General features: G+C 49.2%; 1 protein-coding gene across 5 annotated transcripts in view; it reads right to left on the bottom strand.

Annotated features, from left to right (window-relative positions):
* Positions 1 to 2,249: 2,249 nt before the first annotated feature.
* Positions 2,250 to 17,816, bottom strand: part of PLPP4 (phospholipid phosphatase 4) — a 118,836-nt gene continuing 103,269 nt past the window's right edge. Inside the window, exons 6-7 of one of the 5 annotated variants that reach the window (XM_027113136.1) lie at positions 14,938 to 15,108; positions 2,250 to 2,813 (exon numbers count right to left, since the gene is read on the bottom strand). In XM_027113136.1, coding sequence (XP_026968937.1) covers positions 2,614 to 2,813; positions 14,938 to 15,108 — 371 coding nt within the window. In that variant the 3' untranslated portion in view covers positions 2,250 to 2,613. Of the gene's footprint in view, positions 2,814 to 14,937; positions 15,109 to 17,816 lie in introns of those variants that run through there. The other 4 variants (XM_027113139.1, XM_027113138.1, XM_027113140.1 and 1 more) reach the window with 4 other exon arrangements.

Here is a 17,816-nt window from a genome sequence, read left to right as displayed (position 1 = left end):
AGCCCGAGCGCCACAGCTAGTGAGCCTGCGCTCTAGAGCCCGCGAGCCACAACTACTGAGCCCACGTGCCACAACTACTGAAGCCCGCGCACCTAGAGCCCGTGCTCCCCAACAAGAGAAGCCACCGCAATGAGAAGCCCGCGCACCGCAACTAGAGAAGAGCCCACGCGCAGCAACAAAGACACAACACAGCCAAAAATGAAATACTAAAATAAAATAAAATAAAATGAACAAGGAAACCACCCAGCCCCCGTGTACAGGTAACCTGAGGACCTGGAGAAAGGCGACAAGGGAAAATGCTGGGGACTCTCCCTTCCAAGCCCCCTTACTTCTGGGCTGGCCACAGGATAGAGGACACAGCGCTGGCCAGTGTAGAGGGACTCTCAGCACGTTCACTCCGGGAGGGAAGAAGAGTCTCGCGGAGCACAGCTTTCAAGCTGGGCTCCGTTTGCACTGTCTGCAGCTTGCTTTGCCAGAGACTGAATTAGTAACCCCTCACATCCAAAACAGACCGGGGGCTGGGGAGCAAATGTCTCCATTCTTGGCCGTTTTATTAGTGCCTTGCGATGTTGCATTTCCTTCACCTTAATGGAGCGTGAAATTAAAATATATGGATCCACAAAAACACCTGCCTTTTGTGAACTGGCTCATACTGTTAATTATGTCTCCGAAGGATCGTGCCATACACTTCAGGTTATTACGTCCTTTGTGATTTTAATTACAATTTAATGAAAGCATTTACATGGCCTGTCTTAGGACTTTCAACTGAATAATCATCAGCATTAACAACGCTCTGTTCTTTGTTACTTTTCAGAGTCCTTCCATTTATCTTTAAATGTGTTTATATTAAATTTACATTTCATGGTCCAGAATTTTGTCATCATTAACTGAAGGGTAACTCTCTCGCTTTCATGCTGCTTGCTATGCAGAGTATGGGGAAAACTGGAATCAAAGAAGTATACGGGCTGCATTGGGTGTTCTTTTTCTAAACAGTAGGTAGCAAAGGCTCCTTTTCCTGCATTTTTATTTTTGACTTTATTTTGAAAATTACGAAATTTTTAGTTAGATCAGAATATTGTTTAAAATTTTACATGAATTTTGGCTCTGGGTTTAAAATGATCTCATGAATTGCTATGACTTAGCTTTTAAAGTATCTCACACGTGTTTTCAAAGTTGCTTGTGAGTGTAACTGCTGCAATTTTAAAACATCTGACTTTGGAAGGATGTCACTTCAAGACTTCCCCTCCCCCGACCCCGCAACAGGATGGCGGCTCCCTGGCTCAGTGCAGACACAGGTTTGGAAGGACCACAGCTGCAGGGCTGCACTGGGGCTCATTTGATAAGATCTTCACACACTCCCAGGCTGAGCCCGCAGTGGACGTGGCTGATCAAAGACATCCTGATGGTTCCAACTGGCACACCCTGGGCAGAGCTATGCAGGTGACCACTTGTACAGCCCCTCGAGTCTTTCCAAATGCAGTCTGTTCCATGGACTGCTGGAAAGTGACAGTCTTCAGACACCAGAAACGCTTCCCATCGCAGCAGGTCCAGGAATCTGGAGAACCACTTGGTGCGCGTGATCAGAACTGAACGGAGGGACGCCCGCTGCTTTGAAGAGAACCAGCTGGCCGAGGAGCGGCAGGCTCTGTACTCAGACTAAAAACAGTTCTCGACTGGCCGCCTTTAAACAGTTCGAAGAGCCGAGCAAGAGACAGCATATTGCCGATCGTGCTCCGGCACCTTCTGCCCGCGCCCTCTCATGCTGTAACGCCACCTGCCAGATAGGAATGGGGACTTGCCGCCACCACCTGGAGAAGCTTTCAAGCACTGGGATCCTACAGGGGAAAAGCTCCTACCTGGAGGCTGCTTCTTACTTCAGCGTCACCCAGCCAGCCGTTCCCTTGAAAGGATATGGTAGCCAGGGCCCTCAGAAAACTGCAGTGACCCCCTCCCCATACTTGGAATCTCTATTTTCATCGTGTTTGGTGGAAGCCTATGCGTGAGCTTCTTCATCTCACTTCCTTCTAGATTCAACGATTCAAAAAGCCCTGGAGATACTAAGGCTGTATCTCCAAGTTGCAAGTCCATTTCAGAGACATAAGCTGTGGCTGACTGTTGTGGAAGTTCTCAGCCTTTGCCCCCAGCTCAGCACCTAGAATGACCACAGCCAGAGCTAGCGCTGGGCCAGATGCTCACGCGGCGGCGGATGTGAGACTCACTGCGGCCCCGAATGACGTGTGCGCTGAACTGCCAATGCCACGTCTTCCAGGTGCGACATTTTATTATGCTTTACAACTGTGAAATCATAGGACGCTGGCTGCGATAAAAAACATTTCAGATGGAGGAATCGACCAAGCTGTGCCCGCCCACCCTTGCAGCCTCCTTCCAAACCCACAGGTCTCTCAGAGAACGTTCCTGGGTCCTTCCCTTTCGAATTCAGGAGAGCTGAAAGTAGACATTTAAAGTAGCAGGAACACCGTCGGCAAAACGGAAGCAGGAGGATAACTTGGATAAACAACTGATGAGGAGCACACTACAGAAAACCTCTTCTACTGTGTTATGATAGGTGGTAGAGCGTGGCCTGGGCTCAGCGACCATCCTCCGAGGTCCCAGTCATACGGGGCCCTCGGTGATCCCCTCAGGGGGCAGGCTGGGTGCGCTGTCGGCCGTGGGCCTCTCATCTTTCTTCAGCGACGGCGGGACTCGTAGACTGACGTAGGGTTTGTGACAAGCTGTGTTGGCCAGAGGCGGGTAGTGCTGTCTGTAGCAAATGTAGGCAAAAATGAGGCCAATGACTCCACCAACAAAAGAATCTAGGACAGAAGAGCAAAACCGGGAGAAACGCGTTATGATTCATTCAAATGTGGCCAGTTATGTTTTCCAGAAAGCGCTTTTCCTACCGGCTGCAATGACTGGTTTGCTGATTGGACCCCCTGAAAGACTAAAGGAAAGAGAAACCTCACTGGATCTATAGATCTTGTGGCCTCCGCAAACTCTTATCATTTTTTAGAGCTTAAACATCCCTTTTAAGTGTGTACTTGAGTCTTCTCCTTATATAATATGCAGCTGAACACAGCATGAACTCAGATTTGCATTCTTGATTTTGAAAATCAATTCCAAGTTCTGGAAGAATTCCGGCCATCTCCATGGGATCTGGATACCCTCGGGGGCTGTCATTTCTTTTCCTTTAGCAAGTTCCCACTGGACTCCTGCAATGCTGCCAGTGTACCACAGAGACCCAGTGGGGCCTCAGTCAGTGATTTCCCAGGGATGAAATGAAACTTCTGAGTCACAAAGAGAATGAAACATTTTATTATACACCAGCATTGGCAAACTCGACAGTCCCGGTGGGAGGGGCCCAATGCCTCCAAAAAGCTGCAGATTCTATCAAGTTGGAGGGCGTTGCGGGGGCAGACAAGGCAGGAGAGGGTATCTGCAGGTGAAACAGGCCTCTTCACCACCTCTATGGCGGCCCCTTGCCAAAAAGGGCATTCAGCTGGTTCCCAGTAGAGACCCCACGAAAGCAGCCCATCCCAACAATCTTCACTGTGTGTGTGCATGTGTGTGTCGTGTGCACGCATGCCCCTTAAACTGACTACGGGTTATTCTTGCCAAAAAGATCCTAAAATAATGGAAGACCTCCCCTGACAAGAGAAACTCTGCACTCTCATGAGGGTCGCTGCCAGGCTGAACTGTCAGCCTCCATTTGGGGGTTTCCACTTTCACCTGCATTACCTTGTTGAATCGCCCACACCTGCTATGGGCAGGGAGCATCAGCCCCATTTTACAGAAGAAATTCAGGCTCAGAGAGGCCAACAGAACTTTCCACGGCCCCACCCCTTGTAGATGACGGAACTGGCCTTGAACTCTGGTGTCCCGACTCTGGCCTGCACTGCTTCTCGGGGCTGTGCTCGAACCCTGGTGGGTTCATCCCAGGCTTTCTGTTGTCCCAGCTTTCAGAAGACAGCAGGCCATGACTGAAGGGCGGTGCACCTGGGTTCAGATGGGGGACAGCAGCTTTCCTTTACCAGTGTCGGGGATGTTAAGTCTCCAGACCCTTCCCAGTAAGCAACACACTGTGTACTGACCTCAGTTTAAGTCACAAGCTGACTCTCCTGTGTCTCCTGCAGGGGAATTTGGGGTGGCTGTCAAAGAAATATATCTTCCAAGAAAACAAACTGTTCACCGCTTAGATATCTGCACCCCACGTATCAGCCCTTTTGTGACAGGTATTCTGGCTCCATCTAGAATAACTGGGATCATCTTTGAGGAAAAGGACAATATTTTGGTATTTTATTATCTTTTGAAGAATTGCTTCTACCTTCAGCATTTTTACTAGACTAAGAGTAAAACGTTTAAAATCACTATAATAAATAGCTTTAAGCTCTTTTTTTTTTTTTTTGCGGTACACGGGCCTCTCACTGTTGTGGCCTCTCCCGTCATGGAGCACAAGCTCCGGAAGCGCAGGCTCAGCAGCCATGGCTCATGGGCCCAGCCGCTCCGCGGCATGTGGGATCTTCCCAGACCAGGGCACGAACCCGTGTCCCCTGCATCGGCAGGCGGACTCCCAACCACTGCGCCACCAGGGAAGCCCGCTTTAAGCTCTTTTAAATAAATATAGTAATTTAGTGCATGTAATTTTATTTATAAACAGCATCAAAACAGGTAAGGAACACAGGCATTCCTACAATGGCATAATGAAGGTCCACTGTGTGCAGAACAGGTGCCCAGACCCTGCTCTGGCATCTGAGGGTGGACACAGCTGCTAGTGATGGTTTCCCAAGTGCAAATATTGGGTTGGCCAAAAAGTTTGTTTGGATTTTTCCATAATATCTTATTCCATAACAATAGATGAGGTTATCCGCCTGATTAGACGCCTTCCCACTGCTCTTAGGGACTTGATTAAGGCCCTACGGCCTTCAAAGCCACATACCTGGTCCTGCCGACCTCCCAGCCATCCCCGTCCCCTCACTCTGCTGCAGCCACCATCTTCCTTCTGTTTCTCCAATGTGTCTGCTTCCTCCCCCTTCTCCCCTTCAACCCTGGGAACCCCTTCCCTTCATCTCACCTATTCAATTCCTACTCATCCTTCCAAGCTCCACTCAACATCCTTGTGCAAGGATGCATCACCTGACCTCCAGACTAGACCCTGTCTCCCAGGGATACACTTTCATTAGCCCCCGGGGGATAAGAATGGCAAATCGTACTGAGCTGTGCAATGATGTAATGTTTAACACTGGACTCTACACTCTACCAGGGCAGGGGCTCTGTCTGGGTCCCTGGCTGCTGATTCCTCAGTGCCTGGGACAGCACTTTGCTCACCTTACGCAGAATTAAGTTGGCGGAAGGAAGTGGATGAACGAATATGTGCACAGTAACTGGGGGCTGGATTCTGGTGACTGCCCTGTGGTGTCCTGTGTGGGCCCCGGTCCCCCCTCTAGTTCCCTCCTTAGGAGCAAGTGCGCGGCTGCTGAGAGGCCTTCTCGTGTGAGTGTCCCAGGAACCTGGTCCCCAGGGTCAGCCTCCTGAGGCTGCCTTCAGATCACTGGAAGCTGCCGGGGCGTATTCCGAAAGTAGGTCCCGTCCCTGATCGGGATAAAACGTCTCTTACAAACAAAGGTCATTCTAACAGGTCAGAGAGAGAATGAATAACTGTAGCTACTTCCTCTCCGTAGGAGTGCAAACACGGTGTGACTGTAGCCACCACCTGGCAGAAAAGCGAGGAAAACAGATGAGTGGCCACTCAGCCCTGGTGAGTAGCCTCCAAGGTAGGAGGGGAGGAGAGGACCATCGGAGAGAGACATCAGTGAGACCCAGGGGCCCATCCTCGCTCCCAGAGCAGGCATCTGGGGCCATGGTAAGGTATCCAGCATCTACTCTCACCCCCGGCCTGAGAATCCTCCCAGCTGAGGCATCCTCGACAGAGACACTGCAGCCCCGACCAGGGCAAGACTGCACCTCGGAGCCTCAGTCTCCCTAGCTCTCAAACGCAAATTTCAATATCCACGTCACTGAGTCGTGACAATGATTTAATGAGAACTGCTGCTGAGCAGTATATCCCAGAGCACAACACAAAACAAGACCTTAAAATACATTGTCTAAAAAAACAGTGTCTATCACTGTTCCTCTGTTCCTCTCCGGCACTACTGGGGCCTTTCTAGTCCTTTCCCATCCTTCTTCTCACACACCAACTCAGCCGTCTACAGTTGTCATCTCTTCAGCATGGCCAAACTTTCACAGCATTTTAAATAAACACGTGAACTTAAAAAACATCTGTCACCCAAGAAACTGGAAAGTGATATGTACTATGAATTCCTCAGTGGAGTCACGAGGCATAATTAACACGATTAAATCAAATTCCTTAAACTGAGAAACTCTTCACACAGCCTGTGGCCAGCAGCCTGTGAAATGTGCCAGGGCCTTTTCCAGTTCAAGGTCTTAGAGTCACACTATTGTTTTGTTTTTCCAATAGCCCCAGAGAACAGCCCCACAGAGTGTTATTTTTATTAGTATCTGAAATGATCCAGGACACCTGCATTTAAGCCACTGACTACTGAACAGACCACACAGCAAAACCTACAAATAATGCCATTTGACTTTCTATTTTCTGTGACAAGGCATTTTATTAGGTGCATCACTGACCAAAAGACATCAAATCATTCTGAGTATATGTTCCCCAGGCTGACTGGTGCGGCAGCAAGCCAGAGAATGGTGATTGCTGTCAGTGTTGTTTTCCCATTTAATGGAATGAGTAAAAAGTGGTATCATAGGTGCCACCACAGTTATCAGAAGTAACCAGGGCAATGAAAGGTCTAGCGAAGGCGCCTTCTCAACAAAGTCATCCGGGGCTCTGTTCATCACAAAGGTGGTGAACAAGATTTACAAAATGACTTACTTTATGAGAGAGAATGCCACCAAGTGCCACTTGATGAAATCACATTCACATTCTATAGAGCGTGTGCTGACAGAAAAGCAGGCAGGGGACAAGTGGGCCTTTATTAGGGAAAGAAACTACTTGGGTTTGACTTCACCCCAAATATGGTAGCATGGGACAAGGTGGGGCTGTGATTCAGTGGGGGCATGTGTGGAGCTCCGTGTCCCCGGAGCACACACGCTGCAGTCTCCTCACTCAGCCTTCATGTCATTCATCCATCACGTATGTTGCACAGGGATCAGGTGTCAGGCGTGATGCCCGGTCCTAGGACACGAGGCTGAACAAAACAGACACGTTCCCAGTCCTAGGGGAAGTGACAGTCTTATCAGTGAGCTGCAGCTACAGTGCACGCCATGAGGGAGCAGGTGGGTCTGTGAGATCAGCCAGAGAGTGGCCTGGCTTGTCTGGACCGGGGGAGTTTCACTGAGGACAAGACCCACCAGCCAGCCCTGCAGGACAACCAGGTGTGAACCCGGGGGAGGGGGAAGCGGAGGCAGGGAGGACAGCGCAGTCTTCTAGGCAGAGGGAGGAAGGGGCGTGGCAAGTCTGAGAAACTGAAGGAAGGTCCATCTTCTCTCAGGGGGTGGTGTCATTGTAAGTCTATAGGACGTAAGTTGACTAGGCTTCTGGTGTGGGCTGGAAAAGAAGGGTGTTCCACGTCCCCTCAGCCTGGACCAGGGTCCCCACTGGCTCTCTGGGCTGCTGCCTGTGCACCTCTCAGCCCACATCTACCTCTCGGTGTTGACTCCCCCCTTGACTGCCTCACCTTCACTTCCCCGGAGCCCAGCAAACATTCAGTAAATGTTTGGTGAACTGAGATGCACTGAACAACATTTACAAGATGCACTAAAGAACAGACACCACCAGCCACAAAAGGCCACCTATTGTGTGATGCCCAGAATACGCAATGTCCAGAAGAGGGAGATCCAGAGAAAGAAAGTAGATTCGTGGCTGCCAGGGGCTGCAGTGGATGGAGGACGTGAACATTTTCTGGAATTAGATGGTGGTGATGGTTGCACAACTCTGAAGATACTAAAAACCTTTGAATTGTGCACTTTAAAAGGGAGAATTTATGAATTATGAGTTATGAATTATACCTCAACAAAGCTATTTAAAAGGGGAGGTTAGAATCAACACCTAGTATGCTCCAATGGTAGTAGAAAGAGGGCTAGACTTTGAATCAGGCAACTTGGATTTGAATCCTTACCCACAAAATGGGCATGACCCCAACCCCTTCTTATGAGGTCAAAGGACAGGAAAGGGTCTCATGGAGTCTGGTCTACTGAGGTGACAGCCCTGCTCACCTGCTCTGACACAAACAAGCAGAAAGGCTTCTGAAGATGTGCTGTCAAGTCCTTGGGAGGAACACAGCCCTCTCTGTTGCCATGGCAACACCCAACATCACTCAGCTGGTGTGACTTGGGACCTTGTGTGCCTTGGGCTCTATGACCCAAGACCCTAGGGTAAATACCAGCTCTGGATAACTCAACAACCTCACATGATTGTTTCTGTTCTTTTTATTCTACTACTAATGAAGCGTCCTGTTTTTGTGACTTTGAGTTTCTATAAAAGAACTTACATAGCACAGAGAATGCACAATCCACCTGGTACACTGTAAGCTGGCAGGGCAGAGCCAAGTCTGTCTACCTCAGTACTGATGGCCTCCACCACAGAATGCCTGGACACAGGCAACACAGTGCATGAGTGAATGGGTGAACTGTAAAGGTCACTTCTTTTGTTCCTTTTTGAAGAGAAAGAACTTGCAAAGAATAATTTTAGTAAAACCAGTGTATAGAAAAAAAGATACTAGTAAGAAAGGAATATGATTTAGTCAAAATCATTCATTCATTCATTCCACACATATTTATTGAGCACTGTTATGCATCAAGAATTGTTCCTCCAAAAGATATGCTGAAGTCCTAACCCCCAGTACCTCAGAATATAGCCTTATTTGGATATAGAGTCCGTATAAAGATGAGAAAGTTAAAATCAGATCAGTAGAATGGGCTCTAATCTACTATGACTGGTGTCCTTATAAAAAGGAGAAATTTGGACACAGGGACAGACACACACAGAGGGAAGATGATGTGAAGAAACACAAGGAAAATACCATATAAAGATGGAGGCAGAGACTGGAATTATGCCTCCATAAGCCAAGAAATATCTGGGACTAATAAGCTGGAAGAGGCGAGGAAGGCTCTTTCCCGTACAGGCGTCAGAGGGAGTGTGGCCGGCCAACACCTTGATTTTCCGCTTCTAGCCTCCAGGACCATGAGACGATTTCTATTCTTCCAAGCCACTCAGTTTGGGGAACTTTGTTACAGCAGCCCTAGGAAACTAACACAAGTACCTACTAAGTGTCATGCCAACAAAAGAGACACAAATCCCTGCACACACAGAGAGTATATTCTAGTACAGAGCTCAGCAAACTATGTGCACCATTCATTTACATGCTGTCTATAGCTGCTTTCACGCCACCATTGCCAACTTGAGTAGCTACAACAGAGACTGTATGACCCACATAAAGCCTAAGATATTTACTATCTGACCCTTTACAGAAAAAGTTTGCAGACTCCTACTCAAGTAGATAAGACCGGACAATAATCAATACTAAGAAATGACTTAGTTTGTCAGACGGTGGTCATAAATGAGCAAAGGTGAGAGCCACAGGGAGTGTGGTGGACGGGCTGCGATTTCAGCAGAATGGTCACTTAAGACGGCTTCACTCGACCTAAGATTAGGAGGGGGAAGGGAAGGAGCCACACACACATCTGAGAGAAGAGCATTCCAGGCACGGGAGAAAGCCAGTGCAAAGGTCCTGAGGTGGGAAAGCACTGGCATGAACAAGGAGGGGCAGTGCAGAATACTAACAGGAAGGCAGGAACCGAGGGACCAGATCTTAATGCCACTGCAGGACCTGGGCTTTGACGCTGACAGCAATGGGGAGTGACCAGGGGCTTTTCGCGGAGGTGAGGCACCACATGTGACAGGGCTTTAAAGGCTCGTTCTGGCTGCAGTGTGAGGGGCAAAGGAGGAAGGAGGGAGAATGGTAGCCGGGCTTCAGCAATAAGCCAGGCAACAGGTGAGGGTGGACTACAGTGGGAAAAGGAAGTTGGATTCTGGAACTATTCTGAACATAGAGCCAACAGAAGAAACCAGAGAAAATCACAGAAAACAGAGGAGAGCATTCCCTCGGATAAGTGAAGCCAGGTGGTCAACGAGACTTGGGAGCAGCCCAAACCTATCTTCCCTGGGAACTAAGGAATGAGGGACGCCAGGGCAGAGGGCCTGGCTGAGAAAGCCTCTCTTGAGGCCCAAAGCTCCCTGTCCAGTGGGTTCTGATTAAAAGGGAGGGGGTGGCCTGGGGCTGCAGACTGCTCGAGCCCTCTCTCGGGGATGCCCTGGGTATGAAGGCAGAGATGGGCAGACTCATGGGCAGTCAAGGCTCAGAGGTCCCCAGACCCCAAGCAGCATCTGGCAGCTGAAGACAAATGTGAATGCAGACCCCACCACCCGGGACAGCTGACTGCAGAGGGAAGATGAGGGGAGATCAGTTCACTCAGGACGGAGGATCTCGGAGGGAGAATCTCAGTGTTCTTGTTCTATGTAAGGCTGGTGGGTTTTGGTGGGAACAATGGTTTCATTCCAAAGTCTCCTTTTCAAGTCACTTCATTTAGAAAATTTAGAGATTGGTTCTGACAGCCCAAGGGAGGGAGGCCTGGTGAACAGTGTGTGTGCCTCAACTGTGTGTGTGTGTGCGTGCGTGCGTGCGCGCGTGTGTGCGTGCGTGCGCGTGTGTGTGCGTGCGTGCGTGCGTGTGCGTGTGTGTAGGGTGAATGTGGGGGAGAGGAGGGAGCAGCCTCTACCTGGCTTTTTAGTGTGGCTCACGTACAGTCGGGCGCTGTGTCTCTGTCCCCAAACACCGCATCTGCAGAGACTGGAAACTACACATAAATTCATTTCACATCACAGACCCTTCACAGCCCAGTCAGAGAAACCTGGCAAAGGCAATGGCACCATCTTGAAATTTTCAGCCCAGTCAAGCATGGCATCTGTGACTGACATGGATGCGTTCCAGCCTCAGGCTGGGTGGAAACAAATGACTGCTTCCTCCCTTGAGACATGGTTTTCTGGATTATATTCAGAGGGAGGTGCTCTTTCTTATGACGAAACACTACACAGGCACTCAGCGCTGCTTAAAATGACCTATGATTAGAGAATCAGCGTTGGTTAGAAGGCTACCCGAAAGCTGGAGTCACACAAGGAAAGCCTGGACCCAGATCCAGGGATTTGAGGGCAGAGGCAGCTCCTCATTATGTCCATTAATGGAGAAAAACAACACACTCCTGCCACTTCTAGCTATAACTGTCCACTGACTGGACACCACACTCAAACAAGACTGTAAGTTGGGGCAGAAGAGGCTTCAATGAGGTGCTCTGTTCTTTCTGTGCATTTTTCTCTACAGATGTTCTTCCCAGCATGCAAATTCCACAAGTTTTAACTCTGAAACACACAGTTAATCACAAAGGTAAGCTTCTTTGTGAAGCACTGGCCCTGTGGTCGGCCTCACCCATGGACTCTCTAGCTTCTGGCTGACCCGAAAGCCAGCATGTCACAAAGACGTGGAGAACCTTAGTCACATAAAGATTTATTATCCAGCCAGTGCTTTTATTTCTGAAGAGGTCCTGCTAAGTGTTTCACTGCCCCTCCAGACCATGCCCTGTGCCCTCCATTTTCCTCACTTAATGAAACAACAGACTTGTGTGTTTGGAGTGGAGCTGGAAAGGCAGAAAAGACCAGAAGGGCGTCGATAACAGAAAACCCCTATGATAATGAACAGAGCAAAGCGTTTGAGATTACGGGCTATTTACTGTATATGAATATGTAATCGAGTAATTGGATATCCTGCCACATCAGGCGCAGTTGCTTAAATCAAAATTGGAATGGAGTCATAAAAGTCTCGTAATATTAATGTTGTTAACTGAAGTCTATAATGAGAGGTTCTCGGGTTGTGCTGCTGCCTATGGGTCTCCCCATGAATTCTCATCATGACAGATGACCCCCGCCCACGGGCACTGGACACCTCAGTCCACCAAAGAGCAACAACTTATTACTCTCGGTCGGGCATCCTGCCTCAAACACCCACCTGCACAGCAGTCGAAGGCCTCACTATCCATCCCTTCTGGAAACCCTGGCAGCCTCTTTGATTTCTCCCTTAATAAATGAGTGTTGAATGAATACAATTTTCCACTCACTGAACATTGCGTCTTCTTAAGACGTAATAAGGGAAAGAAAGATGGAGCTGAGATGTGGCTACAGGTCAGGCTTTCTCAACCTCAGCAACAGACATTGGGGCTGTGGGGAAGGTGCTATCTTGTGCACTGTAGGATGTTTAGTAGCATCCCTGGCCTCTACCTACGAGATGCCAGTAGCACCCACCACAGACACCACCTCTACTTGCGAAGATGTCTCCAGTCATTGCTAAATGTCCCCTGGGAGGTTCAGTTGCCCCCATTGAGACCACTGGTATAGACAGTGACGGATGGCCTCATAAAGGGGAATTCAGGTGAAATAAGCCTGACTCGGAGCCCATTAGAGGATCCCAGGAAAGGCACGCTCCACCCCTGGCTGACTCCTGGGTACAAACTGAACAGACGATGGCACAGCCGAATGGATAGCTGGGCCACACCCATGACCTGTACCAACTGGGGTACATTCAGTTTTGGCTGCAGGAGTCTACCATGATGCAATTTTGGCTTGCCCCCCCCCCATCCCAAGTATGGCCCTAAACATCACTGATCATAGATTCTCTTGCTTTGCTTTCCCATCAGCCCACAGAGCATTAATATTCTCCCTCTACTGCTCCAAGTTCCTTTCTGTGCCAGTTGGACAGAATGGGTGTGAAGCCCTGTTGCCAGCAGGCCTCGAGTGCACCAGCTGCATCAGAAGTCCAGCATTTCCCCAAAGCCAAGAGCTGTGATCCTTCATCCTTTCATGACACGCCAGCCGCAGCTCGGTAATGAGTAACAAAAGAGCATTTAATAGAGGCCAACCTCACGTCTTAGGTTTTCAAGACAAGATCACTACCCAAAAGCTCTTACTACCTTCCAAGATGAAGCCAAAATCTCTTCAACTCTAAAACCCTTAATCATTTCCCAGGTCCTAAGTGGCTGAATAAAAGTGGAAACCAGGGATTCACGGCTTACAAACAGACCATGTTCCAAAAGCATGTCCACCTCGAAATCAGTGGTTTGGGAAACACACACATCCTTCTTTAGAAATGATGCACTAAGCAACGACAATACCGACTCACATTGGTGCAATACATTTTCATTTACAAAGTACACTCAGATCCATCATTTCATTCAGCCTGTGAAACGGCTCTGGGAAATATCGGGGGATTATTGTTCCCATGTTCAGAAGAAGAAACTACAGTTTACAAGGATAAATGAGAAGCAGTCCGTGAAATGCCATCTAGCCCATAACAGTTCTCATGGGGAAATGCCCTAATCATACGCGCCACAATGATTCTGTTGGAAAATATTCCTAGTTCCAAGGGTGCAATGGTTTACCCTTGTGCTGTTGGCTCAGCGATCCTCTCCCTGCCCCTCTCTCATTATGTGGTCTCATGTACCCAGAACTTCATCCAAGTCACTGATAAAAGCAGAGAACAAGGGAGGGCTCCGGGTCTAGCCTGATGGGCCTCAACTGACTGCCCCCATCAGCATGGCCTCAAGACCCCCATCAGTGCTTGATGCCTCCACCTGTCCAGACCGCGCATCAGTCTCCCTTTCCCCCTTCACCCGCCAGGCTGAAGCTGGAGGCTCATGACACCCAGAACGTGAGTTCCAGGAGGGTGGAGGGTGGAGCTGAGGCCAGAGACGGAGCAGAAGGCTTCCGGAGAAGGTGGGGCAAAGGCACCTCCAACTAGGAGTTCCCCTCACCTCTAGCCTCAACTGCCGCCTCACTACTACTGGAACACCTGGGAAGAGGTGAGAAGAGGGCGGTCAGAAAAGGGGGAGGAGGGGAATGGCGCCTGCTGACAGTAGGAAGACAGGAAGGGAAGAGCAGGTGGAGGCCACAGACCAATCGCAGAAGAGGCCACTCGTCCAGGGAAGCTGGATTAGGCGCATTTAATTCAGTGCGTTTGCTGAAGGCTGACACAGTGGAGCTCTCCATGGTAATTCTCAGATGTCATCAGAATTAACAAACTGGCTTGTTAACAATGCAGATTCCTGGCCGCCACTCCAGACCCACCCCCAAGAATCCAGCTCCTAGCTCAGAGCGGCCTGGTCCAGGTGATCTGAGGATCGGCCTTTGGGAAACACAGCCCTAGACCCTGCGCTCCCAGAGGCCACACATCCTGTGGACATCGCCTCTGCCTCTGCTCCCTTTCTTGCAGTGGCAGATGCTACTGTGGTCCAGTCAAGCTGAGAGCTGCAGCCGATCTGCAGAGGGGCGTGGCATGGTTTAGTTTTATTCCAGGAACAAGCCCCTCACTTGTTCTGTGTTATTTTGACTTTGCACAGATTCCCCAGGACTGATACACACAGGTAAGCCTCACTCAGCCTTGCAGTGGCTGCTGGCATCCATCCCTGGCCTGGACATGGTGACAGATATGTCCTTGTGGGATGGATCTGAGATGTGAAAGGAGCCAACAACCACCTGGCATCAAGTCTGAGATGGAGGCAAGGGGTCCAGCAGGGAAGTCCATCTGAGTCTGTGACTGAGCGCCTGCCATCCTAGCAGGACCTGAGGGGTCTACTGGAGCATGAAGGAGGGGGAAGAACTCCGATTCTGTCCCCAGCAAGGACAGTATGAAGGCCAGAACTCACCTGAACAGGTGCATTTTCTTTAAAACTGTGTCTGCTCTGTCATTTCAGCCTACTCTGGTTTCTCACAGTGGGCACTTACCTCTCCCCAGTAGGTGTATGTCTCCCCGCTTCCCTGCAGGAGAGAGGCAGACGGCCCAAGGACTGGGCGGGCCCCAGGCAGGAACTCACCTTGCCAGTGATGTTTGTAGTCGCACATGCGGGACAGGGCGATCATCATGGCGCAGTACAGGGGCAGGATGGCAGCACAGAGCCGCCAGCTCTTCCCCCGCCCACTCTCGGTGAAGCAGTGCAGCTTGCCAGCCAAGTAAAACGTCGTGAAGCCGAGTCCCGAAAAGGCAACTGCCGAAGAGAAACAGCAGGTGTTACTCTAGCAGGTGGGAAGCAGCAGGGACACAGGGCACCCTGAGCGTTCTGTCTGCCATCTTGCACACTACCAGGGCCAAGGCCATGTTGGCACCAGGCACCATCTAGGCAATCTGTGCTCTTGCTAGAACCACGCTGGTATGAGAATGAGAATAGGTCAACAATGAGAATGACCTTCCAGGCTCGCATGTGATCAAAATCTATTCTATTTCATTCATTCATTCATTCAACAATGACTTAATGGGTGTCTACTGTGTGCTAGACAGGCACTGACCGAGGTGCGGGGGAATAAAAAGATGCCTCAGAGTCTATATCTGGTCTCAAGGGGCTCACGGTCTGAATGAAGGTGATGGCCACGCTAATAGAGAGTTTTAATACAATGTGTTGATTTCTACAAGAAAAAAGAGTGCATGCAAAACAAATGACTGTGATGACAGCATAGCTTTGGAGGGGGAGGGAAAGTAAGGGATTTCTGGCTCGGCGGCACTCAGTAAAGCTGGAACAGCAAGTGCTGTGGGGAAGTGAGTTTGACAGAGAAACCAATGATGACAAATTCCTTATTTTCTCTTACAGATTATGGTTATTAATTTTTAGAATTGCAAAGACAACTCATAGCTGTGCTGAATCCACTGTCAAAAGTGTGGAGTCGGCGGTAGTAATGTGAACCCCAAGCTTTCCATCCAGTCAGGTTTAAACCACAGTTGAACTCAGTGAGTAAGGTGGGTCTTCTGTGGGCTTAGAACAACGGTCCTCAACCCCGGCTACACACGGAGTCACCTTTAAAACCTGGGAAGCTTTCAAAACTACTGGTAGCCAGGTATCATTGTCAGACATTCTGTTTGCACTGGTCTGAAGTGGACCTTAGTGGTGTGCGTGCGTGCCTTTGTGTGTGTGTGTGCGGGGGGGGGGGGAACTCCCCAGGTGATTCTATTTTTTTAAAATAATTATTTATTTATTTATTTTTGGCTGCGTTAGGTCTTTGTCGCTGCACGCGGCTTTCTCTAGTTGCGGCGAGTGGGGGCTATTCTTCACTGCAGTGCGCAGGCTTCTCATTGCGCTGGCTTCTCTTGTTGTGGAGCATGGGCTCTAGGGCGTGTGGGCTTCAGTAGTTGTGGCATGTGGGCTCAGTAGTTGTGGCTCGCGGGCTCTAGAGCGCAGGCTCAGTAGTTGTGGCGCACGGGCTTAGTTGCTCCGCGGCATGTGGGATCTTCCCGCACCAGGGCTCGAATCCGTGTCCCCTGCATTAGCAGGCAGATTCTTAACCACTGCGCCACCAGGGAAGTCCTCCCCAGGTGAGTCTAATGGCAGCCAGGAGTGAGTTTAGATGCTTTTGTTGAAGGCAGAGGCTACAGCTCCCACCTTCTCTAGACACCAGCCTATTCAAAACTTTTCTCTTGATGAGAAAATACTCCTGAGGCCTGAGGGGCAGAGCTCCTAGGTAACCAGACCGCACGGTGATTTGGTAGATTTGGTAGAATGGGTCTAACGTCATAACACCAAGGATTTAAGAGACTGTCTGAAACCTGACCAGCGGCCTCGGCATCAATGAGTTTGTCACAAATACAGAATGTCAGACCCACCCCAGACCTACTGAGTTAGAATCCGTATTTCACCAGATCCACAAGCGAGCTGTGTGTGCCCCAAAGTCTGAGAAGGTCTGGCCTACAGCACATTCATCCTCGTTATACAACATCTCTGAGAGTCCATCTTCAGGAAATAATACAAAACTACAGAGAAATCTAGAAGATATTCTGCTCAAAGTTATTTATAATTATGGGAAAATGTAAAGATAAAGAACTGGGATATTTCCATTCAGTGGATTATGATGCAACCATGGAAATTACTGTGACTATGTAGCACTACAGACAATACTTAGGACACGATGCTAAGAGAAAAAAGCAAGAGCCTAAATTGTAGGTTCAAGATAATCATGGTTATAGTACATAAGAATGAATAACCTGCAACTTTAACAAATTATCTCTGATAATAACGTGTCTTCTTAAACGGGGTTCCCCAAGTATGAACACAAGCTTGTACCAAAGCAGAACTTTTTCAGCAATCAAATTAAACAAGTAACAGAGTATTTTTGTTTTTAAACAGGATATTAAGCCAGGTTTATCTCAGGAATAAAAATGAAGCACTTAAACATTTCTGAACAATGACTTGTGCTCAAACAGGAAAGCACTGCCAACATATACTGAATATTCTGTTTAAAGTAAAACTAGGCGCCAAACTGCATTGCCCAGGCCTGTTCTGGATTGTCTGCTATGATGAAGGGTATTAACTGATTTACAGGGTGTCCAAAGCGGCCCCATTCGGCCATCACCCTCCTAGCAAGTGCAACGGGTTCTTAATTGCCCATCCTCACCCACTTTGCTCTGTCTCTGCTTTTCGTTCACACTCTGCCCTGAGGTAACAGAGTGGGGGAGGGCTGGACACTCGGTTCTGGTGGGTACCGGCCTCATTCTGAGCCCTTACAGGAGGAGTAACGGACTTCGTTCAAATCTGACAGTTTAGCAGTCTACCCACCTAATTACTGCTACTCCATTTATATAAGCATCTTGAGCATCCATGGATTTGAGTATCTGTGGGGCTCCTGGTACCATTCCCCGAAGGATGCTGAGGGATGACTGTACATTGAATGTGGCGAGCCTAAAAGATCTGCCCTGGGGCTTTGTAGGGTT

The sequence above is a fragment of the Aethalodelphis obliquidens genome, unplaced genomic scaffold (assembly GCF_003676395.1).
Source record: "Aethalodelphis obliquidens isolate GAN/ISIS:26980383/991018 unplaced genomic scaffold, ASM367639v1 scaffold11, whole genome shotgun sequence".
In the NCBI taxonomy this organism is placed as follows: domain Eukaryota; kingdom Metazoa; phylum Chordata; class Mammalia; order Artiodactyla; family Delphinidae; genus Aethalodelphis; species Aethalodelphis obliquidens.
This window is presented reverse-complemented; position numbering and strand designations above follow the sequence as displayed.